The following is a 25,135-nucleotide window of genomic DNA, read 5'->3' on the forward strand; positions in this document are numbered from 1 at the left end:
CAAAGTGTGGTCCGTGGGTCATAAGCATCTGTGACCTTATTAGAAATGCAAAGGCTGGGCATGGTGGCACACACCTGTAATCCCATCACTTTGGGAGGCCAAGGTGGATGGGTCACCCGAGGTCAGGAGTTCAAGACCAGCCTAACCAACATGGAGAAACCCCTTCTCTACTAAAAATACAAAATTACCCAGGCATGGTGGCGCATGCCTGTAATCCCAGCTACTTGGGAGGCTGAGGCAGAATAATCGCTTGAATCTGGGAGGCTGAGGTTGTGGTGAGCTGAGATCATGCCATTGCACTCCAGCCTGGGCAACAAGAGCGAAAACTCTGTCTCAAAACAAAACAAAACAACAACAACAACAACAACAAAAACAGAAATGCAAAATCTCAAACCCCACCATTGAACTACTGATTCAAGTCTGAATTTCACAAGATGTGGTAATTTGTGTGCATAGCCCAGGTTGAGAAGTATGGATTATATCTTTGAGAGGCACCAGGTAATAGACCCAGGCTATAGGTCTCAGAATTGACTATCTCAGGATGTACAGCAACTGAAGATGGACAAAAAGCTAGATGAGTGGTGATTGATTGCAGTCTGATGAATGGCATTAAAATGGTATAAGCTCTTGTGATTGCAAGTTGGCCCCTCTCTTGATTTTTTTCCTGAGAGAAGCTCAGGATGGCCCATCACTGGTCTGTTTGATCAGGACTGGATTAGGACATTTAGAGACCGGGAACACAGAAATAAATATAGTGCCTGTTCCAACCATGTAACTCACCACCAAAACCAATATGAAAGGAGTGTGAGAAATGTCAACAGAGCTGTGATTTACCAGTGAAGATTTCTGTGATGCAGTTGTGGGTAAATTCAACTATCTAATAATTGTATTCTGTTACCATGAACCTGATGATACTGATGTGAAACTAAACTATAATCTCAAAGTTTAGAGCTCTGCTGTCCAATGTGGTAGCCACTATTGACATGTGGCTATTTAAAATCAAATTTTATTCAATTAAACTTAAATACAATTTAAAATTTTTCATCAGTGGCACTAGCCACATGTGCAGTGCTCAATAGCTATATGTGTCTAGTGATTTCTAGATGAAACACTAAAACAGTAGGCTATTTCCTTTATCACAGCAAGTTGTATTGGGATAGATAGAGAGATGATAGCTAGATAATCAGTAAGTAGATAGATGATAGATGGACAGATGATAGATAGACAGACAGACAGAAGTAGATGTAGACATGGACATATTTAAATCTGTATGCCAAAGTCAGCCTACTCCTGCTCTCTAGAACCAATGATTAAATATTCAGGAATTTTGTGACATGATTGCCAAATCTTGGTGGCTTGAAACTGAACATGGCCATCATTTTGCCACTCATAGTAACAATGACTTCAGTAAAAATCGTACATGGGTTGTAAAACTGGTAGGTGAAAGACTGAAGACAAAGGATATTTACACAGTCTCAGAGGTTTTCCCAAAAGTTACTTATCCATTGCAAAGGAAAAAATAACTTCATAGTTGATTAACCTGCTGAACACACTTTCACCAAAAATTGCCAGTTAAAATCGCCCTTATTTGGACAGCATGGCTCCTGATTAGGTGTTAGATGCATTAAGTTGCTGCAAAAGTAATTGCGGTTTTTGCCATTGAAAGCAATCACAAAAATTGCAATTATTTTTGCAGAAACCTAATAAATTTCCAGGAAGAAATTTTAATTCTGTGGATCTGGAGGAGGCTGAGAACTGGCATTTGATCTTATGTAGGTGATCCACAGACTGCTGACTCTTCCTGGCATGCCAGTTTTCCTTAGGGTTGCCCTTTAAGCTTAGAACATGGCTATCTATGCCTGCATGCCTCTAGAAGTTGCCTCCAGCTACCATTTTAACCTCCAAACTTGTGTCATTCTGCTATGTGGCAGAAATTCTCATCTACCTGGAATACTTCCTGCACATTTTCAGAACAAAACCTTCCCTCTGAGTGCCCCACCAGTAGCCCTCAGAAGCACTCTTTTGTTACCTTTGTGGGTCTCAGAGTCTTCTGAATTCTGAGAGTCAATCATCAGCTGAAGGAAATCCACTCGGTGCTAGAAGCAAAAAGAGAAATTTTATTGACAGAAAGTGACTCGTGAAGTCAGAAGTTAATCAGAAGTGCAGTCCTCAACCTCCCTTCTGAGAATATAGCCCCTTGGAGACCAGAAATCTGATGGGTGTTGCCTGAGTCACCAGTGAAAAGGAATATCCGTCTAAATCCTTGGAAAGCAGGATGTTTTCCTGAAACAAATCTGGCTAAAATGTTCAATTGCTTTTTGGTCTTTTCCCTGGTCCTAACTGCATACCCATGAAGAAGTCCTGGGCCTTTTATTCTTCTGTCTTCTTCATCACCAATGTCCACAAAGATTATTCTCCTGACATTTCCAGAACTTATCAGCAGCTTTGGTGGGAGCACTTTCAAATACTGCAACATTCCCCAAATCTATACAATCTTCAGTGACACCTGGGTTACCCCTTCTTGCCCCCCTGACCTGCAGATATCTTTCGGCTGGACTCCAGGGCTCATGAAGGCAAAGCTGAGTTAGCCAGCCTTGCAGCCTCAATTCCCAGAGAAGACCTCTGTTCACTCGAGGCTGTCAGAGGGCTCAAATGTAACACACACTACACTTCAGCAGGTGGCCTGATAGGACCTTTCGTTGGAGAATGTGTAAAATAATAGCCTTGTACTTGAAATGACTCTTTACCAATCTATGATCTAGAGAAAGCATAATACCAATAAAATGTATTTCCAAACAGTAATGTTTATCCTTTGACAATTTATTGAAGGGAAGTGCTGTGATAAGGTTTTATCTGAATAATATTTATGCCATGGCATACTAATTCTTGTGCCTGATATCAAATTTTAAGTGCTCTCTCTGACTCATTCTCATATCTCCTTCCTCAAACTCCACTTTCTGCATTCCTACCAAATGAATTATCTTGCTCTAAACATAAGTACTCTTTATGTTAAAATCTTTCTCTAAAAACATACAGGGAAGTGCACCAATCAGATGTATATTTCTAAAAAATTATGAAAACTAAACATCCTCCTATAACTACCACCACGTTTTACCTTTTGTGTCTCTTTGAGGCGACCTTCTTTTATCTGTTTTACAGATTTTGTTAGAAAACTTATAACTTTTCTTGGAAACACAGTGATATTTAATGCTTCAAGAATTGGGGTAAGGAATGGAAAGACTTCTGTAGAAAAAAAAAACCAACAGAAAATGAAACCATTGTGAACGTGCAAAATTTACCTGGAGCAATTCTAATTTTCTCTACCAATCAGAAGAGTGAAATACATCAGTGTTCTCAACTGGAAGCCATTCCTTCTATGACTTTTGCCCCTCTTCCAGGCCAGTGGCTGAGCAAGGGAAGGTCTGTGCATAGGGACCACCACTACAGCAATGAGATCAGCAGCCCCTTCTGCATCTTTTGAATGATGAAAGGAACAAAATTCAATGCCCTAATCTCTTTGCCTTTATGTATTGGGCTATGGTCTCTTAGGATAACCCAAATCATAATTTGCTGCTTAAATTAATCATGCTGTTCAAGAAATCAGATAGAAATAACACAGTGTATCTCTGTCACCTATCATAGGATACAGCTAAAATCAATAAGGTAACAAAAATTGGGAAACTCACACATACGTGGAAGTTAAACAATAAACTTTTAAGCAACCAATGAGTTGAAGTAGAAATTAAAAGGGCAAATAGAAACTGTTTTGAGCTGAACAAAAATTAAGATGTGATAGGCCAGAATGTCATGGTATTTAGCAAACAAGTGCCCAGAGGGAAATTTATAGTTGTAATGTCTAAATTTAGAGGAAAAAAACCCACAAATCAATAATCTACATTCATGCCACAACACAGTAAACGGAGAAGGGCAAACTAAGCCTGAAGCCAGCAGAAGAAAGAAAATAATACAGACTAAAGTACAAATTCATGAACTAGAGAATTAAAAAAACCCTGAAAAATTAATATCATTTCTATGAAGTGTCCAGAATAGGCAAATCTATAGATGCAGAAAGTTGACTAGTGGTTATATACGACGACAGGATTTCTGGCAGGGGGTTGATAGCTAAACACGTATGAGGTTTCTAGAATGACAGAAATGTTTTAAAGTTTACAATGGTGATGGTCGTACATATCTTCAAATGTACTACAAACCATTAAACTGTACATTTTAAGTGGATGAATTACATGGTGATTTACATCTCAATAAAGCAGTTATTTTTAAGAGAGAGAGAAAAGGAAATAGTAGTCCACATACTTATTGAGAGAACGAATGGATCTAATGGATTAAATCTTAAAAGCTTCTTGGTGTTTTCCACAAAGGGGTCTTGTGGATTGTTGAGAGAGTCGATGTTCACTCCAAATGATGTGCTAGTGATCACATCCATGCTGTAGGCCCCAAAGACGCTGAGTGGAGAAAGATGTGGAAAATTAAAATCAGCACCTCTTTACCATCCTTCCTCTATGCGTGCAGCAGGAAATCCACATGTCCAGTCAAGACAGACAAACAGCCACAGACTTTCAGAACTATTTACTGGATCATCTCCCATCACACTCCCTCAGAAGGTGATTATCAGGTGTCAGTGACACAGCTGGCTCTCCGCTGGGGGTGATGGAGACACTCAACTGAGTTAGACTTACCTCTGAGGTCAAGGAGCCCAGTCATAGAAAGACAGAGATCCACTATCAGACAACTGCAGTAGCATGTGTTAATTGTGGATGATACAAGATGGGTAAGCACTGTGCTTCAGCAGAACAAGAGTAGAAAAATTCACTCTTTCTAAGGGGCTCAAGACAGGTGACATTGCCTGACTACAGACTCTATGCCCAGAGCCGATTCCTCTTCAGCACTTTACAAAGCAACAGTACCATGTCCTGAGCTCCTAGAAATATCATCCTTATTCTCTATACTCCCTGCTCAAGCTTTGGAAAATTCCACTATCCCCAGCTGTGGTGAGCTGAGGTTGCCCTGATGGCAGAATTATTTTTGTAAAATATAATGACAAATGATGTCCTGGTTAAAAAAAACTCTCAAAATTTGATTTGGAAACTTCTACAGTAAGTGACCACATATCCCCGGTCTGCCCAGGACAGGCTCAGATTACACCTGTTGTTCCTGCATAAGTGTAGACAGCAAATAATAGGCTTGCCCCACCTATAGCATTTTTACCACCCTCTCTCTTTGAGACTGGAGGAAAAAGAAATGGTGGGAATGTTTAATATTTAGTATTCTACTGATACCCTCAGAAAAAAAACATGAAATGATCAAAGTTATTCTAAGTTCTCCATTATAACTTTCCCACCCTACTCACTGCCAACCAACAGATACCAAGTGCCTTCCCCTTCCACCATCCCATACACTCCATGCTTAAAACTTTGATACAATCACACTTTTCCCCCTAAAGGATGTATTTAGTCCTCCAGAATATCCAAGGTGACAATTTAACAGATATGTAAACCCTGACCTCTGTGCACAGGGGAGAAGATCCTTTTCCTCCAGCTGCCCCACCTCCTCATCGGAGCTGCCCCATCTTGGGAGACCCATTGAAGTTGCATTACCACAGCCCTCCTTTTGTCTGGTCACTGGAATAACCCAACAGCGGGAGTATCAGCTCCATAGCGGGCAGCTGGAGGGGCTCATGACAGCTCAGAACCCCATGGCTGTGTTCCTACTTACTGTTTCAAGGTGACAGGCTTGCCTGTCTCTGCTTCCCGCCTCAGATTTCTCACCAACACATCTCCATACTGGGCAATGATAGGGACCATCTAAGCACAAAACACAACACCACCCATAGTTAAATGTGCAGACATAAGTCCCAGAAGGACATGACTTTGCCTGGCATGGAACAATAAGTGACATTGTATAATGAATTTTATGATGTGTTTTCTGTACATAAAAAGACTATTTTTAGGAAGCTCAAATTCAGCAGACTACTCCTTGGAAAGGAACTCTGATCTTACTTTCTACCTGTCCCCACCTGATTCATTCTTTAAGTTTCTAATTAAAACTCAAGTTATTTTCATACCTCCTTGAGTTTTCCACTGGTGAATGTTGGAGACAGCAATGATCGTATTCTCTTCCATTCTTCATCCTCAGCTATAGAGATGGCACTTTTCATAAATCCCACTGGACCAAAAGGCTAGAGTTCAAAGCAGAAAGATTTTGTCCTACATCAGTTGTGGAGGTCTCCATGGTTGTAGAAAATGTGTTAAACAGGCATCATGCATTTAACAAATATTTAGTGACTGTCTACTAAGTGACAGGCCCTATGACAGATGCTCAATAGGATTTATCCCACATGCCCAGTGTCCTGGGATGTATTTGTGTGTGGGGGCAGTGTTCGGGAGACCCAGCCACCTGATGTGGTCTCCAGCCTGTATATCCCAGTCTCCTTTTACATGCAAATTCTCCACATGGTAGGGAACCTGTTCTTCCACTGGAATAGACAGGATCAACACCTAGCACTCGTGCAGTGTAGAGAGAGAGTGGAGACAGAGAGGCAGGTGGCTTTGTTGGACTGTATGTTGCCTCAGACGAGCTCTGTCTTTATGTTCACCTAAACCATGGGCAACATGAAAAAGAGGTGCCTTGATGTGGTAGATTTAAAAAAATATACAATGAGAACACATGGACACAGGAAGGGGAACATCACACACTGGGGCCTGTTGTGGGGTGGGGAGAGGGGGGAAGGATAGCATTAGGAGTTATACCTAATGTTAAATGATGAGTTAATGGGTGCAGCACACCAACATGGCACATGCATACATATGTAACAAACCTGCACGTTGTGCACATGTACCCTAAAAAAAGTATAATAAAAAAGGTAGGTAATACTTTTAAAACTCACAACGTATTTTGAAGAAATAATGCGATTCTATTAACATTCTTTCCTCTTAATTTTTTATTCCATGGATAGAAAAAAAGAAGAAAGAGATAATTATTTTTGCCAACTTGGATCTGGCCTATCAAGCCAGCATGCTTGAAACTCTCTTTCATCTTCCATAGCCATGTTTTGTTTTATAATGAGTACTTACAGTACTCTTTTATGTTAAAAATTCAGCAAACTAGGGAGAGAAAATTCCTCCATTTGATAAAGAGAATCTACAAAAAAACCCACTTCATCTAAATCATTCTTGATGATGAAAGACCAAATGCTTCCTTCCTAATATTAGGAACAATTCAAAAATTCAACACATTTATTTGACATTATACTGGGAAAAAGAATTAAAAGGCGTACAGATTGGAAAGGAAATAAAAGAATTGTCTCTATTTTCAAGTGACATAATTGTCAATGTATAAAATCTCAAGGAATATACAAAAAGACTTCTAGAAATACTAAGTCAGCTCTGCAAGGTTCTATGATACAAGATCAACAAACAAAAACCAAGCATGTTTCTATGTACCAACAATCAATATCTGAAAATACAAGAAAAACATAATATCATTTACAATCACTCCAACAAAAATGAAATACTTTAGCTGTAAATCCAACAAAACATGCACAGGATCTCTATGCTGAAAACTGCAAATTGCTAAAAGCAATCAGAGAAAATCTAAGGAAATGGAGAGGCATACTATGTTCACGAATTGAAAGACCAAACATAGTGAAGATAAAGACTTTCCCTAAATTGATCTATACATTTAATTCAATTATTGTTAAAATAACAGCATGTTTATTTATAGACACTGAGAGACTCATTCTGAATTTTTGTGGAAAAGCAGAGGACCAGGAAGAGCTAAAACAAATCTGAAAAAATACATCCATAAAAGTGGGAAGAATCACTCTACATGATGCTAAGAGTTACTGTACAGCTATTAGAGTCACCAGTTTGTTGTTGGTGGAGGAATAAACACAGTGATCAATGGGACAGAATAGCAAATGAAAGATGCAAAGAAATATGCCCAATTAATTTTTAACAATATGCCCACATTTCCAAAAATGGCTTTGGAACAACTGGACAACTACAAGCCACAAAAAATGAACGTTGATCTAAATCTCATACCTTATACAAAAAATAACACAAAATAGATAGTAGAGTTACATTTAGTAAAGCATTAAACTTTATGACTTTTAGAAAAATTGGCAATATAAGAAGGAGGGCTAGGCAAAGAACTTTCAGACTTGACACCAAAAGCACAATCCATAAAAAAAATATTAATACATTGGCCTCCTCAAAATAAAAAAAGTTTTCCCTGATAAAGACCCTCTTAGAGAAAAACACTCGTGACTGTAGGATAGTAGCAGGAAGCCATACGGAGATGGAATGGGTCTGCATCTTGATCATGCTGGTCATTGCACAAATCTACAAATGTGATAAATTTGCATAGAACTACCCACACACTCAAGACCAGCCTGGCCAATAAGGTGAAACCTCATCTCTACTAAAAATACAAAAATTAGTAGGGCGTGGTGGTGCAACTTGTAGTCCCAGCTACTCGGGAGGTGGAGGCAGAAGAATCGCTTGAACCCTGGAGGTGGAGGTTGCAGTGAGCCAAGACCACACCACTGTACTCCCATTTGGGTGACAGAGTGCGACTCAGTCCGAAAAACAAACAAACAACAAACAACAAACAAAAACAAAAACAAAAAACTACCCACACAAATGAGGGCACATAAAACTGGTGAAATCTGAATAAGCTCTGTGAACTGTATCAATGTTAATTTCCTGTACTGCAGTAATGTGAATATACTGTATTTATAGTTATGCAAGATTGCAAGATGTTACCATTGGGGATGGGCAGGATGAAGTGTACATGGAAGCTTCCTGCACAGTTTTTAGGCAACTGTCTATGAATATATAAGAATTTCAAAATATAAATTTAATCAATCAATGAGTATTTTAATTTCAAAAAATGGATGCTTACCCTCCGGTTTGTGAAGACAGAATAACATTCTTTCACTAGCACTGTTTTGATCATGTCGGGATCTGTGATAGCCAGCACAGGCTGTTGACAGTCATAAATACTGTGTGGAGAAAACAGAGTTGATTAAACATCAACAGCCTTATGCTACAGCTGGAGCCAAACCCAGGAAGCCAGACTTTGATCCTGACATTACATAATCCTCTAGATGTACAATACACAGTAATCTTAAGTTCTAGTTCATTAGGTATAACTCACAGCAAGAGTCTGACACAGGAGCCATCCAAGTCTTCATACGATGAAGGGTAATGTGGGCCAAACAGGGAAGAGAGATTGAAAGACAAAAGAGCTCTTCAAAGAGATCGTGGTTAGAAATGACAGGAGAGCATTTGTTAAGCTGGGTGGTGCATACGTGGGTATTTCCCATGCCATTCTCCACAATGTTTCGTATGTTTAAAATATTTCCCTTTAAAAAGAGTATTAGGTCCATGGAAAATTGAAGGCAAGTAAATCATCAAATGCTCACAAGGACTAAATGTTTCAAGGGCAGTTGCTGTGGGGCCCAAGGACATCCAGAGCTGTGTGTCCTTTCTACTCAGTCATGTTGCCTGTATGGGCCATGCCAGATCCACAGCACCCTGCAGGCAGCACTGTGGTTTCTGAGGACTTGATGAGAGAAGATGAAATACAAACAGGCAAAACCTCCCTGATGCTTCTAGTGAATGAACACACCACTGCACCTCTTCCACCGCTCTTGCCAAACCTCTAGCCCCTCTGACAGGGAACAGCTGCTGCACTTGGCTGAGGCCACCTTATAAAATCACAGTCCATCAGCCACCAGGGAACACAATGGTTTAAGAATATTCAGCATTTCTTCAAATTCAGCAGAAATGTATAGACAAAGATATATTTATATATCCTTCTATTATAAAGTCTTGGCTTAAAGTTAATAATAAAACAGAATGAAAAATTCCACACTTACACAGAAAGTTTAAAAAAAAGAAACAGCAGAGCATGGTTTCCCAATCTGTTTCTCTATATCTCTCAATCCTTCTTTCAAAAGCATGTTAAATCCAAAGTTGAAATGAAAGAGTTTTGGCTTTTAGTTGAAAGTGAATCGATGTGGGAAGGAGATGATGCCATGCATTTATGAGCACATATTCGAAGGGTCTGAGACAATGCATGTGATAAAAGGGCATCAAGGGAAGAAAAAAAGAAGGGGGGAATAGGCAGACACTGGACAGAACGTGATGCTGGGAGTCCCTGGGCCACCAAAGCTTGGAGAAAAGTGGTAACCACAATGGTCCCAGCCTAGTTTAGACCGAAGACCTCAACACTTGGTGACATATGGGATCCTTGGTAGGACAAATCTCAAAAAGTTGTTTTACAATAGCGAGTGTGAACATTGTGAGAACCAAAATTATGACACGTGTGTGTGTGTATGTGTCAGTGTGTCTGTGTGCCTATGTGTGTGATTAAAAACCTTGACAAATAGATCAAAGAAGGCTATGATGAGTGGATTCTCATGCTTGTGTGCCTGATAACAAAACTATCACAAAATACTTGGCGAAACCACCAGCTTGCAGAAAGCCCATCCCAACCTTACACAAAAATATTTCTGCAAGGACACCTGCCCAGCAACTGCCTGTCCAACCTTGGTGTGGCATCACCCTTGTTACTGATCTTTGTAGTGAAGGAGAACTATTTCAAAATCCACATGAAGTCCTCCTCATATTTTCTGTGGAACATCTTTGTCTTCCTTTACCTCCCTGAATTTGCACATAGCTTATAATGGCACACAGATTCCCATTCTAATACTCTTCTCCCAAATACATGTCTTCTTCTTTCAGAAAACCTCTCTGTTTGTAGTTAGGCTGGCAAGAGCTTCATCGCAAGAGGCTCTGGGCTGAGACTATCCTCTGTGCAGTGGGGTAAACTCATCATAGAAACAAGTCTATCCAATGGAATCTTCCAGAATACTCACCCCCAGACTTTTCTATACTTTTTATAACATTCCATGTCAAACGTCCAATAGCCCTGGGAGGAGAAACAAAATAATATTTCATTATTATTTTAAGTGTACTTAACCCTGCCTCTAATTGGGGTTGAAAACAGTCAAATCCAATGAAATTAGACTTGCTGGCAGTTAGAGGAAGCTTATTTAGAGATGTCATAAGAGAAAGGAAACAAAATAGAGGAGGTATTTGAAATGGGAAATTTAAAATCACTCTTGAATTTTCTTTAAGTGTTGTCGATACTGAATGTCTTATCCTTGTGTATAAATACTAAGTAACTCCTTGTCTTTCTGATGTCTCTTTGCTTTTTCATGTGTTGTCTCTAAAATCTCATAAATCCTTGAATGATCACCTCTAGGGGCATGTGGAGAAACTGAGGCTGAGGGAATGTGAGTGAGCATCAGAAGGGAACGTGCAGTCTTTTGTCTCTTTGTTCTTCATCCTTTTCATTTATTTCATGAGCTCACTCTAGAATTCTAGCAGAATTAGAAAGTTACAGACACCAGGGACCTCTTTTAGTCTAGCAGATTTAGATAAGTGTGAGGCATGTTTGTTGAGTGAGAAAATGAGTGAGTGACAGAATGACAAAGTGGACTCGCTTTCCAGTTTTCCAGCTTAACGTGAAAGTTCTGAGAAAATGTCACCTCTACACATCGGAGACAGAAAATTATGACACTTGCTCCGAGTTTGCACTGAAACTTATAAAAAAAACCTTCCTGTTTCTACATTTCAGGGGTGAAGTTTTAACTATGGAAAAGAAGGTCCGAGGAATGTGTATCTTGGGGGTACATCTACTAAAGATTTGACATGGGAAAGTGGTGGGTTTCAGGCCTCTTAGCCCAAGCCTGCATGTGTACATCCAGATGGCCTGAGGCAACCAAAAACTACAAATAAGTGAAACAGCCAGCTCCTGTCTTAACTGATTGACCAACCTTACAACGTTCCATTATGACTTGTTACTGCCTTGCCCCAACTGATCGATTGATCGACCTCGTGACATTCTTCTTCTGGACAATGAGTCTTATGATCTCCCTACCATGCACCTTGTGACCCCCTCCTCTGCTGACAATAGATAACTTCCTTTAACTGCAACTTTCCACTGCTTACCCCAGTCCTATAAAACTGACCCACCCCTATCTCCCTTTGCAGACTCCTTTTCGGACTCAGTCAGCCTGCACCCAGGTGATTAAAAAGCTTTATTGTTCACACAAAGACTGTTTGGTGGTCTCTTCACATGGACACAAATGACATTTGGTGCCAAAGACCTGGGACAGGGGGACTCCTTCGGGAGTCCCATCCCCTGTCCTCGCCCTCACTCCATGAGGAGATCCACCTCTTGGGTCCTCAGACCCGCCAGCCCAAGGTCATCTCACAAATTTTAAATCGGGTAAGCGGCCTCTTTTTATTCTCTTCTCCAACCTCTCTTGCTATCCCTCCACCCTTCAATCTCTCCCTTCCTTAATTTCAGTTTCTTTCCCTTTCTGGTAGAGACAGAGGAGATACGTTTTATCCATGAACTCAAAACTCTGGCGCCAGTCACGGACTCGGGAACAGTCTTCCCTTGGTGTCTAAATCACTGCCAGGACACCTGCCTGGTTATTCACCCACATTTCAGAGGTATCTGATCACTGTGGGGATGCCTGCCTTGATCATTCACCTTGGTGCAAGTACCACCTCCCCTGGGTCGCAAGTATCACCTTCCCTGGGTGGCAAGTACCACCTTCCCTGGGTGGCAAGCACCACCTTCCCTGGGTGGCAAGTACCATCCCCCCTCTCTCCATGTCTCTACCTTCTCTTTTCTCTGGGCTTGCCCCCTTCACTATGGGCAACCTTCCAGCCTCCACTCCCTCTTCTTCTCCGTTAGCCTGTGTTCTTCAAAACCTAAAACCCCCTTTGACTAACACCTGACCTAAAACCTAAATGCCTTATTTTCTTCTGCAATACCGCTTGGCCTCAATACAAACTGGACAATGGTTCCAAATAGCCAGAAAATGACACTTTTGATTTCTCGATCTTATAAGACCTGGATGATTTTTGTTGAAAAATGGGCAAATGGTCTGAGGTGCCTGACATCCAGGCATTCTTTTATACATCAGTCTCTCCCTAGTCTCTGCTCCCAGTGTGACTCATCCCAAATCTTTCTTCTTTCTCTCGTGTCTCTTTCTTCAGTCTCCACCCTAAGCTCTGAGTCCTTTGAATCCTCCTTTTCTATGAACCCATCTGACCTCTCCCCTCCCCACCAGGCTGCTCCTCACCAGGCCAAGCCAGGCCCCAATTCTTCCTCAGCCTCTGCTCCCCCACCCTGTAATAGAAGTATCACCTCCCCTCCTCACACCCACTCCACCTTACAGTTTCATTCCGAGACTAGCCCTCCTCCACCTGCCCAACAATTTCCTCTTAGTCAGGTGGCTGGAGCTGAAGGCATAGTCAAGGTACATGTGCCTTTTTCTCTATCGACCTCTCCCAGATCAGTCAGCATTTAGGCTCTTTCTCATCAGACCCCACTAAATATATACAGGAATTCCAATATTTAACTCAGTCCTGCGATTTAACCTGGAGTGACTGAAATGTCATCCTGACCTCTCCCCTCTCCCCAGATGAGCAGGAAAGAGTTGATACCCTAGCCCAATCTCACACTGACACCCACCAGTGCCATGAGCCAGACCTTCAAGAAGGCATCAGGGCAGTTCCCCAAGAGCATCCCCATTGGCAGTACAAGATGGACTCCCCAGGTATAGCTAGGTGAGATTACATGGTCTCCTGCCTAGTCTAGGGGTTCAAAAAAGCAGCATACAAAGCTGTTAATTATGACAAGCTAAAGGAAACTACCCACGGTAAAGATGAAAACCCAGCCCAGTTCATGGCCCACTTAGCACCTACCATTAGACGCTTCACAGCCCTGGACCCAGAGGGGCCAGAAGGCCGCCTTATCCTTAATATGCATTTTATGACCCAAACCTCTCCTGACATTAGAAAAAAACTCCAAAAATTGGATTCCAGGCCTCAAACCCCACAACAGGACTTAAATAGCCTCACCTTCAAGATGTATCATAATATACAGAAGAGGCGGCCAAGTGACAATGCATCTCTGAATTATAGCTACTTGCCTCCAGTGTAAGACAACCCACAACCATGTCTCCAGCATACAAAACCTTCAGAACATCCAAGCCACAGCTCCCAGGGGCTCCTTCAAAACCTCCTCATGGACCTTGCTTCAAATGCCAAAAGCCTGGCCACTGGGCCTCGGAATGCCCACAGCCTGGGATTCCTCCTAAGCCGTGGCCTGTCTGTGTGGGCTCCAACTAGAGGTTGGACTGTCCGCCTCACATCGCCACTGCTTCTAAAGTTCCTGGAGCTCAAACCCAATGTTTCTTGGCTGACTCCTTCCCAGATCTCCTTGGCTTACTGGCTGAAGACTGATGCTGCCCGATCACCTCGGAAGTCCCCGGAGAATCACGGATGCCAAACTTCAGGTAACTCTTACAGCAGAGGGTAAGTCCATCCCCTGTGTAATCGATAGGGGGTATACCCACTCCACACTACCTTCTTTTCAAGGGCCTGTTTCCCTTGCCCCCATAACTGTTGTGGGTATTGATGGCCAGGCTTCTAAACCTCTTAAAACTCCCCAACTTTGGTGCCAAATTGGGCAACATTCTTTTATGCACTCCTTTTTAGTTATCCCCACCTGCCAATTCCCTTATTAGGCTGAGATATTTTAACCAAATTATCTGCTTCTCTGACTATTCCTGGACTACAGCCACATCTCATTGCCACCCTTCTTCCCAACCCAAAGCCTCCTTTGTGTCTTCCTCTTGTATCCCCCCACCTTAACCCACAGGTATGAGACACCTCTACTCCCTCCCTGGCAACTGATCACATGCCCATTACTATCCCATTAAAACCTAATCACCCTTACCCAGCTTAACGCCAGTATCCCATCCCACAAGAGGCTTTAAGGGGATTGAAGCCTGTTATCACTCACCTGCTACAGCATGGGCTTCTAAAGCCTACAAACTGTCCTTATAATTCCCCCATCTTACCTGTCTAAAAACCAGACAAGTCTTACAGGTTTGCTCAGGATCTGCGCCTTATCAACCAAATTGTTTTCCTATCCACCCTGTGGTACCCAACCCGTACACTCTTTTGTTCTCAATATCTCCCTCCACAATTCACTATTCAATTCTTGATCTTAAAGATGCTTTTTTCACTATTCCCCTGCACCCCACATCCCAGCCTCTCTTTGCTTTTACCTAAACTGACCCTGACACCTATCAGTCCCAGCAGCTTACCTGGGCTGTACTGCCACAAGGCTTCTGGGACAGCCCTCATTACTTCAGCCAAGCTCTCTCTCATGATTTACTTTCTTTCCATCCCTCTGCTTCCCACATTATTCAATATGTTGATGACCTTCTACTCTGTAGTCCCTCCTTTGAGTCTTTTCAACAAGATACCCTCCTGCTCCTTCAACATTTAGTCTCCAAAGGATATCGGGTATCCCCCTCCAAAGCTCAAATTTCTTCTCCATCTGTTACCTACCTCAGCATAATTCTTCATGAAAACACATGGGCTCTCCCTGCTGATCATGTCTGGCTGATCTCTCAAACCCCAACCCCTTCTACAAAACAACTCCTTTCCTTCCTGGGCATGGTTGGATACTTTTGCCTTTGGATACCTGGTTTTGCCATCCTAACAAAACCATTATATAAACTCACAAAGGGAAACCTAGCTGTCCCCATAAGTCCTAAATCCTTTCCTCACTCCTCTTTCCATTCCTTGAAGACAGCTCTAGAGGCTGCTCCCATACTAGCTCTTCCTGACTCATCCCAACTCTTTTCATTACACACAGCTGATGTGCAGGGCTGTGCAGTAGGAATTCTTACACAAGGACTGGGACTGTGCTCTGTAGCCTTTTTGTCCAAACAACTTGACCTTACTGTTTTAGGCTGGTCATCATGTCTCTGTGCAGTGGCTGCCACCACCCTAATGCTTTTAGAGGCCCTCAAAATCACAAACTATGCTCAACTCACTCCCTACAGTTCTCATAACTTCCAAAATATATTTCCTTCCTCACACCTGATGCATATACTTTCTGTTCCCCAGCTCCTTTAGCAATACCCACTCTCTGTTGAGTCTCCCACAATTACCATTGTTCCTGGCCTGGGCTTCAATCTGGCCTCCCACATTATTCCTGATACCACACCTGATCCCCATGACTGTATCTCTCTGATCCATCTGACATTCATTCTATTTCCCCATATTTCCTTCTTTCCTGTTTTTCACCTGAATCACAGTTAGTTTATTGATGGCAGTTCCACCAGTCCTAATCACCACTCACCAGCAAAGGCAGGCTGTGCTATATTATTTTCCACATCTATCATTGAGGCTACTGCTCTGCCCCCCTCCACTATCTCTCAGCAAGCCAAACTCATTGCCTTAACTTGGGCCCTCACTCTTGCAAAGGGACTAACATCAATATTTATACTGACTCTAAATGCTGTCCATATCCTGCACCACCATGCTGTAATATGGGCTGAAAGAGGTTTCTTCACTATGCAAGTGTCCTCCATCATTAATGCCTCTTTAATAAAAATTCTTCTCAAGGCCGCTTTACTTCCAAAAAAAGCTGGAGTCATTCACTGCAAAGGCCACCAAAGGGCCTCAGACCCCATTGCTCAAGGCAACAATTATGCTGATAAGACAGCTAAAGAAGCAACCGGTATTCCTACTTCTGTCCCTCATGGCCAGTTTTTCTCCTTCTCATCAGTCACTCCTATTTACTCTCCCACTGAAGTTTCCACCTATCAATCCCTCCCCACTCAAGGAAGATGGTTCTTAGACCAAGAAAAATATCTCCTTCCAGTCTCACAGGCCCATTCTATTCTGTTGTCATTTCATGACCTCTTCCATGTAGGTTACAAGCAACTAGCCCCCTCTTAGAACTTCTCATTTCCTTTAAGACATTTGCCCTGCATTTCACTCCATTCTTGGCTACCTTCCCCTTGTTCTTCGGACTCTCCTCCCATTCCCCCTTCTTGTTTACTTATACCAAACCCCATGAATAGCAATGAAAGTTTGATTGTAGACACTATGCTCTTTCTCATACACCATAAAAAATTGAACCTCCCCCTCTACCCAGTTGCCCCATCAATCCCCATTATGACCACTAAGGGCTGATGCCCTCACTAAATCCCTAAGAGTCTGGATGCAAGACACCTCTTTTGGCACTCCCTCTCATCTTTTCACTTTGCATTTCCAGTTTTGCCTTGCACAAGGCCTCTTCTTCCTCTGTGGCTCCACCACGTACATGTGTCTATCTGCTAATTTGACAGGTACATGTACACTAGTATTTCTTATTCCCAAATTGAAAAAATTCAATTTGCAAATGGGACTGAACAACTTCCTGTCCCCCTCATGACACCAACCAGACAAAAATGAGTTATTCCTCTAATCCCTCTACTTGTAGGGTTAGGACTTTCTGCTTCCACTATTGCCCTTGGAGCTGGAATAGCAGGTATTTCAACTTCTGTCACAACTTTCTGTAGCCTTTCTAATGACTTTTCTGCTAGCATTACAGATACATCACAAACTTTATCAGTCCTTCAGACCCAGGTTGACTCCTTAGCCCTAGTCGTCCTCCATTGCTGAGGCCTTGACCTACTCATTGCTGAAAAAGGAGTACTCTATATTTTTAAATGAAGAATGTTGTTTTTATCTAAACCAATCTGGCCTGGTATATGACAATATAAAAAAGCTTAAAGATAAAGACCAAAAACTCACCAGCCAGGCAAATACTTACTTTGGACCCACCTGGACACTTTCTAACTGGGTGTCTTGGCTCTTCCCTATTCTTAGTCCTCTGGTACCTGTTTTTCTCCTTCTGTTATTCGGGACATGTGTCTTCAATTGGTTTCTCAATTAATATAAAAACACATTCAGACTATCACCGATTATTCTATACAACAAATATTACTTTTAACAAGTCCATGGTACCATCCTCTGCCCCAAGATCTCCCCACAGCCTAAATTCCTAGTCCTTGTAACTCATTATAAAATTTTCTTTAAGGTGTCCACATGGCCCATAATCCCGCTTGAAGTAGCCCTGAGAAACATCATCCATTATCTCTCCATACCACCCCCCAAAAATTTTTGCTGCCCCAACACTTTGCCACTATTTTGTTTTATTTTTCTTAATATAAGAAGAATGAAACAGCCAGCTCCTGTCTTAACTGATTGACCAATCTTACGACATTCCATTATGACTTGTTCCTCCCCTGCCCCAACTGATTGATCAATCAACCTGGTGACATTCTTCTCTGCACGATGAGTCTTATGATCTCCCCACCATGCACCGTGTGGCCCCCTCCACTGCTGACAATGGATAACCACCTTTAACTGTAACTTTCCACTGCTTACCCCACTCCTATAAAACTGCCCCACCCCTATCTCCCCTTGCTGACTCCTTTTTCAGACTCAGTCGGCTTGCACCCAAGTGATTAAAAACCTTTATTGCTCACACAAAGCCTGTTTGGTGGTCTCCTCACACGGACGCACATGAAAGTAGGGAAATTATTGCTTTTGCAGAGGGAAAAAATATGAAATTCCTGGGCAGTAATTAGACAACAAAGCCCTCACTTAGGAGAACTAGAATCTGAGAAACAAGCCTCAGGTATGCAGGTCAGATTGTCTAAGCCAGAGAGCTGACTCCTGCTGCTGCTGGCCCTGTGGAGATGAGCTTGTAATTTTCCATCCAGGGACCAGGCCCTGAACACAGCATCAGATAAGGTTAGGCACAAAGGCTCGACCAAAGTCCCCAGTCCATGTGGCACATATGACATTCTATTTAGTGAAATTAAATATTTAATAATTTTGTCAAATCATCCCCTTTCTAGTGATTTTGCATGTGATTCTGCCTTTGTGTAAAAAATAAACCCATGAATTCATATTATGCTTAAATATCTGAGGTTAATAGACAACCACTATCTCATCTCAGTTACATCCACTCCCTGCTCAGACTCACCCACAAGACGCAGCCTTCAAAGGAAAAGAAGTAAAGCAGAACACCTTTGTTCTGTGTCTCAAAGTGGCAACAGATGTCATGGGGAGTAAGACCTGGGTTAAAGCCATGGAAATTCCCCAACAAAATTTGGCATTCTTTGAAGAGGCTTCAAGCAGGTGCAAATGACCCAATGGTAAATACTTGATCTCCCTAATAAACTGAGTTTCCAAGCTGTGCAGGAGGAAGGGAAAAAAGCCTATTCATTAGCTCTTGCTACAGAGAGGAAAGTTTTACTCTCATGTCCACAGATAACAAGCCACAATCAGGGGCTCCTGTTCCTACTTTTAATACTAACTAAGTATGACTGTACCTTCCTGGGAACCTGCCTGGAGCAAAAAGGAAATGCTCTTTATGGTGCTCAAAAAGTCTGCACATCAAGTTGTGAACATCAGATTGCTGGATCTACTTGACATTTGGACTGTCCAACTGAGGCAAACCTGAGGTTCCTGAGAGTTAGCAAGAGAGCCCCAGGGTAAACTTTGCCATGCTCTGGGTGATGCCTACATGCTATTTCTGAAAGTATAAAATCTCAGACCTTCCTCTTGAGGAGAAGCATTTTTACTGATGGAACTAAGTTGCTCTTTGCAATCATAAGAAGCAAAAGAGGAAGCTCAAAAACACTCACCTTACGGAAGGACAAAGCATTTCCCAAAAAAGGCAGAGGTGTGGGCCCTGGAATTCCAAGCTTCTTAAAAAGCCCATGTGTACGGGTTCCATATCTACAAAGTGAAACAGAAATCAGGTCTCAGGGATTGTGACTTTATAGATATAGGGGCTGGTGAGTCACTGACTGAGGAACTGGAATGATCAGGCAAAGGAGGTAACATTAAGGCAATAAAAAATAACAGTAACTCTGACGGCAATGATTATATTTGTTCATCAGGTCCTTTCATGCTTCCACCATGAGACACCAAAAAGTTACAATGATTAGCTAAAAGCAGCTGAAGTCTTCATGGCCACAGTCGGGGATGAATATTTGATAAATGTTCTCAAATGTGAATGATCCTGAGAGGTTCGGGAAGGAATTCTTCCAGGCACTTCATTCCCTCATGTCTTTTTAGTAAGTGGACTATTCCCTGATTTTGGGATTCTCATCCTAGGTAGAAAGAGTGACAATTTTTCTTTTGTCTTCTGCAGTGATGATGAGATTTTGCATCACTGCATCCACTCAATCACAGGGGGTCACTGAGAGCCTATGGTGACCCTGTCTTTAGAATTTCCTCAGAGGCTTTTATGCTTTCCCTTTCTGCTAAGCTCTGACCCTGTTTTAGGATCTGGCCCTTCTTAAACTGTCATTCACAGAGAGGTCTTGGAGGAGTCACAGAGTCCTTATTTCTACAGATTGACAACTGTGCTCCAGGCTTCCATTGGCCTCGTAGAAGTGCGAGCACCTTTCAGCTACACCTCAGTCTCTGTGGTCAGATGATCTGATTGATTTGAGCTATTGGGGAGGATGATTGACTCATATTTTCCTGAATGACACTGTGCAGAAGAATCACAACTAATAACAAGGACATTCCTCCTCTTGTGGAATCTAGCCTTCCAACTGGTGATATCCACCTGATAAGCACAGTGCCAGTGATATGGTCTGAATCTGTGCCCCTACCCAAATCTCATGTTGAAATGTAATCCCCAATTCTGGAAGTGGGGCCTGATAGAAGGTGGTTGTATCTTAGAGGCAGTTTCTCGTGGCTTCACACCATCCCCCTTGGGTGCTGTCCTCTTGACAATGAGTTTTTATGAGATCTGGTAGTTTATAAGTGTGTGGCACCTCCTCCCCACCCTCTCTTGCTTCTGCTCCAGTCATGTAAGATCTGCCTGCTTCTCTTTCACCTTCTGCCATGATTGTAAATTTCCTGAGGGCTCCCTAGTGGCAGAAGTCGCTATGCTTCCTGTAGAGCCTGCAGAACCATGAGCCAATTAAATCTCTTTCCTTTCTAAATTACCCACCCTGAGATTTTTTTTATAGCAATGGAAGAAAAGACTAATACAGCCAGACATGCTCATTTTTTTTCAAGGTGATCAATTACAAAGCAGTCAGTTTATTGCGTCTGCACATCAACTGTCTCTGTAGGAAAACCCATCAAGGCTGCTGCTCCCTATAGCAGGCCTGCTTGCAACCCATCTTTGATGGGCCATGTATGGACTTCCCCAACTGGGGATTCTGGATATCTGAAGACCTTCCCAGTCTGAGGTTACTGAGGGGTGGAAGACTGGATGAAGAAGAAAAGTTGATGGAAGAGGTAGCCAGCCATCAATTCAACCATGAATCTGCTAGTCCCACAAGCTTGGCCCCAGACAGGCAAATTAGGAAAATGTGGTTCAAAAGTATGGTATGTATAAATGGATCCATATGCCTCATATGTGCTTTCAGCTGAAAGGCAGGCACCTTCTAATGGCCAGGTACCTTCCTGTTGATAGCAAAAGATGGAGTATTCCACATAAGAAACCATAAAATGTTCCAGATAGTTGAATTAAAACCTTGTTTTCTCTTCTTTAAAGGGTAGCCCTTAAGGCAGTATAGGTTCCAAACATTCTAAACAAATCCAGTGACTCTGATAATATGTGGTAAAATACAACTAAGAAATGGCATGGAGGCTCATGTTTGGAGAACCCAGCAGAGACAGCATAGCCAGGCCCAATAGTGCATTTGGATCCTTGCCCCAGAATAGTTAGTGGAAGTGTGTGCACCATCTACCACAACCAGGGTGGCCTTGGGTTTTCCCACTCCTGTTCCTTCCTTTGTTGTCACAGCCATGGAAAATCAATGGCACTAATCTCTGCTTCTAAACTTTCTACATGTTACATGATCTCTCAGGCCAGGACAAACTATTGAGTTAATGTGTGAGCAGCATTGGCCCCTGAGGAAAGATCTAGGTGATTGTCTAGATTCACATGATTCCATGTCAAGGCAGAGGCTGTGCTGGGCAAACTTTAGTTTCTTTCCAGCTCCCCTCTGTTTGGTAGAGTAATGCTGCTTTTGGTTACAATGAAGAGGCTAACAGAAAAATCCGTCATCTATTGCATGTAACTGTATAGGCCTAAGAAGGGCATGGTCTACACTATAGCTTCGGAATCCTGGGCTGTACCGGCATCGTCTAAGGCTAAGGTATTGTCTGCCTGACTGCCAGAATCTGTAGTGACAGCCCCACAACATGGCCAACTACACAGAGTGACACTGATGGTGCCCTTGTGTCCAGGCTTCAAGCAGATGAGATGCCAACATGTTTGTCCTTCAAGTGACCTCCACTAGGGGGCCAGGACCCATGAATATCTATTTGGAGTTCTACCCTGAGGGGTAAGGAATATTTTCTCGCTTCATCTTGATCCTACCTGGATGCTTTTGCTATCATAACTGGCTCACAGTCTTGCTTACTTTCTAGCCCTGAGAGTTTAGGATAACCTGCTAAGCAGGTGTATTTGAAATGGGGGTATTAAAATAAATTCTTGGGAAAGTATTTTTAAAAAGACATATGCAATCTTGTCCTAGAGATATATATTTGTGCATTAGACTCATATTCCTGACATTATTCTGGAAAGGTGAGTTTATTTTATACACATTTATTGTCACAAATACTGAACTAATAGCCCTCTTTTATCACTCAGAAGGAACATGCTGGAAATAGTCTATCTCCAAAAAAATCTGGCTTTAAAAAGGATGAATTTAAGCCATATCAATTCATGTTAAATTGCCAGTAGATGGAAACTATGCTACCACAACTCACTGAATTGCTAACTTTTCTGTGAAAGAATTAAAATGAGGTTTGTATTTTCTGTTTCCATGTGACCATGATTCCTTACTCTTAATAACTGTGAAATTGAGTTAGAAGTAAAATGTGACAGGCGGGAAGCCTCCAGTACACACAGTAGGGAGTGACTCTTCTCTCCACCTGCTCTAGGATGCCAGGATCTCACTGGTGAGAAGATTCATCCTCTTCTCCTGCAACTTAAAGGGAAAAATGTAAAATCCAAATTCTGGTTTGGTAAGCTGGGTACAAACCGTTGTCTATTAGATTATCCTCAATCAATGCTGTCCCTAAACCCTTCTTTCCACTAAAGATGAATGGGGGAGATGCTTATTTATTCCTTTATAGATCTGTAAAACATCCATCGTAACCTCTATATGTTTGTAGCATCCAGCACTTAAGCTACTTCTCCTTGAAAATCTTTTTTTTTCTTTTTTTCTCTTTTTTTTTTTTTTGAGATGAAATCTCACTCTGTTACCCAGGCTGGAGTGCAGTGGCATGATCTCAGTTCACTGCAACCTCCGCCTCCCAGGTTCAAGCAATTCTCCTGCCTCAGCCACCCAAGTAGCTGGGACTACAGGTATGCACTACCATGCCCAGCTAATTTTTGTAATTTTAGTAGAGATGGAGTTTCACCATGTTAACCAGGCTGGTCTTGACCTCCTGACCTCAGGCAGTCCACCTGCTCAGCGTCCCAAAGTTCTGGGATGACAGATGTGAGCCACCACGGCCAGCCTGAACATCCTCTTTGCTATTCAAAACAGATAAGGGAAAGAGAGGCCTGACTAGCACCCCAAGTCCAAGGAAACAGAGAAGAGGAGCCTGAACAGTTACTCACAGATAGAGGAGTATCAGGCTGACAGCCAGGAGAAGCCAGGTTTCCACGGCCAAGTTTGGGATGAGATCCATCACTACTTTCCTTCCTTATCTCTCTCCTCTGAGTCTTTTTTTCAGCAGCGTGCTGCTGTTTGCTGGGCTGTGTGCGTGGAGCTTTCCTGCCCTGCACAGCAGTGATTCAGTGAGGCTGTTGGATTGTTTATATGCTGGAGAAGGAGGCAGGGCTGGAGCTGCAGCCAGTAGCAGGGCCCCCGTGCTCTGCCTGCAGTCGGAAGAGGCTTCTCCACCGCGGCAGTTGGCAAATAATCACACACACACCACTCACTGACCTCCATTGAGTTAATATTCTATGTAGAATCATACACAACTCAATCGATGTTACTGGGGAGTCCAAGGGTTCTGGGTTCTTATCACAAACTCAAGTGGAGCCATTGGCATAAAATCTATTAACTCTCCTCTTGTCTCTATGGCTGTCCTCATTCCAGAATACTTGAAACTCATCCCAATAAGCCATGCCTACAGATCTTTACCTATGCCTGGAGTGTGCCTGTGCCCCCTAGAAGACTCCTACACATCCTTTCATACCCAGCCAGACAGAGCCTTCTCTTAGAGTCTTTCCTCACCAACCTCCTCACACAGAAGTAACCATTTCCTCCCCTTGGCACTTTCCATCCCCTTCATGCAGTTCTATTGTCTTCTTTCCTCTTTACCACCATTGTGTGTTTCCAGGCCTGTTTCCCTTAGCAGAGGTGAGCTCCTCAAGGGCATAGTCTGGTCTTACTCACTCTCATGGCTCTGGTCCCTATCAGGGTGCTGTACACACAGTGGGGACCAGAAAGGCTGGTGGAGTTGACTTGGCTGAGATTGCTGGGCCCCTGTGTGTCACTTCCTCTGACTTTCTGGTGACCACTCCATCTTCTTAGGTCAGTAATACAGCCAGAGCTCTTGGCTGTGCCTCAGCTGCTGTCTCTGCACTTTTGGATTTGTCCTCTGTGATTCTGTTGGGTAGAGGACCCCTAAAAAAGAGACAGGGCATGGATGAGATGGAGCTGATGGCTTAGTGGAATAGCATCAATTTGTGCTTCTTCCTCTGTAGCTTTCAAAAGTCCTGCTGTAGATAGAAAGTTAGACAGGTTCTTTGCCAAAGAGTGGCCCCTTCTCTCTGGAAATACTGCATGTCTGGAAACAGTAGGGGAGAAAGAAGAGAAGAGAACAGCTGCCCAGATGGCCAGGTTGACCCAAACCACCTCAGCCAGCAACAATGGGGCAGTGGTCACTGCAGGTCACACAGCATCAAGGACTCCAATGAGGTGGTCCCAGCCTCTTGAGGGTGGAATTGGAATTCAAAGCAAATGACTTCCTTTTTGACAAGTGGAGGATTTTCTAATGGGAAGAGAGCAGGTGCCAGGAGCTGGTAGAGATGAGGCCTGTAATAACAGTTGCTGCCACCTGTGAGCCCTGTGACCCATTCCTGATGGGAGAGATCTCAGTGATGAGGGTGTGAAAATTATATCAGCTCATTATCATCACTCACACCCAAGTTCTGTGTCTGCTTGGCCTGA

General features: G+C 42.7%; 1 protein-coding gene across 2 annotated transcripts in view; it reads right to left on the reverse strand.

Moving 5' to 3' along the window:
• LOC100967578 (cytochrome P450 3A7) overlaps positions 1-24,133 on the reverse strand; it is a 38,893-nt gene extending 14,760 nt beyond the window's left edge. For both annotated transcript variants that reach the window (XM_034964545.3, XM_034964543.3), the window contains exons 1-9: positions 23,575-24,133; positions 19,616-19,709; positions 10,904-10,956; positions 8,923-9,022; positions 6,083-6,196; positions 5,734-5,822; positions 4,315-4,463; positions 3,116-3,243; positions 2,030-2,096 (exon numbers count right to left, since the gene is read on the reverse strand). In XM_034964545.3, the coding sequence (XP_034820436.2) occupies positions 2,030-2,096; positions 3,116-3,243; positions 4,315-4,463; positions 5,734-5,822; positions 6,083-6,196; positions 8,923-9,022; positions 10,904-10,956; positions 19,616-19,709; positions 23,575-23,645 (865 nt within the window). In that variant the 5' untranslated portion in view covers positions 23,646-24,133. The remainder of the gene's footprint in view (positions 1-2,029; positions 2,097-3,115; positions 3,244-4,314; positions 4,464-5,733; positions 5,823-6,082; positions 6,197-8,922; positions 9,023-10,903; positions 10,957-19,615; positions 19,710-23,574) is intronic.
• Between the last annotated feature and the right edge of the window lie 1,002 nt (positions 24,134-25,135).

This window comes from Pan paniscus, chromosome 6 (genome assembly GCF_029289425.2).
Source record: "Pan paniscus chromosome 6, NHGRI_mPanPan1-v2.0_pri, whole genome shotgun sequence".
In the NCBI taxonomy this organism is placed as follows: Eukaryota; Metazoa; Chordata; class Mammalia; order Primates; family Hominidae; genus Pan; species Pan paniscus.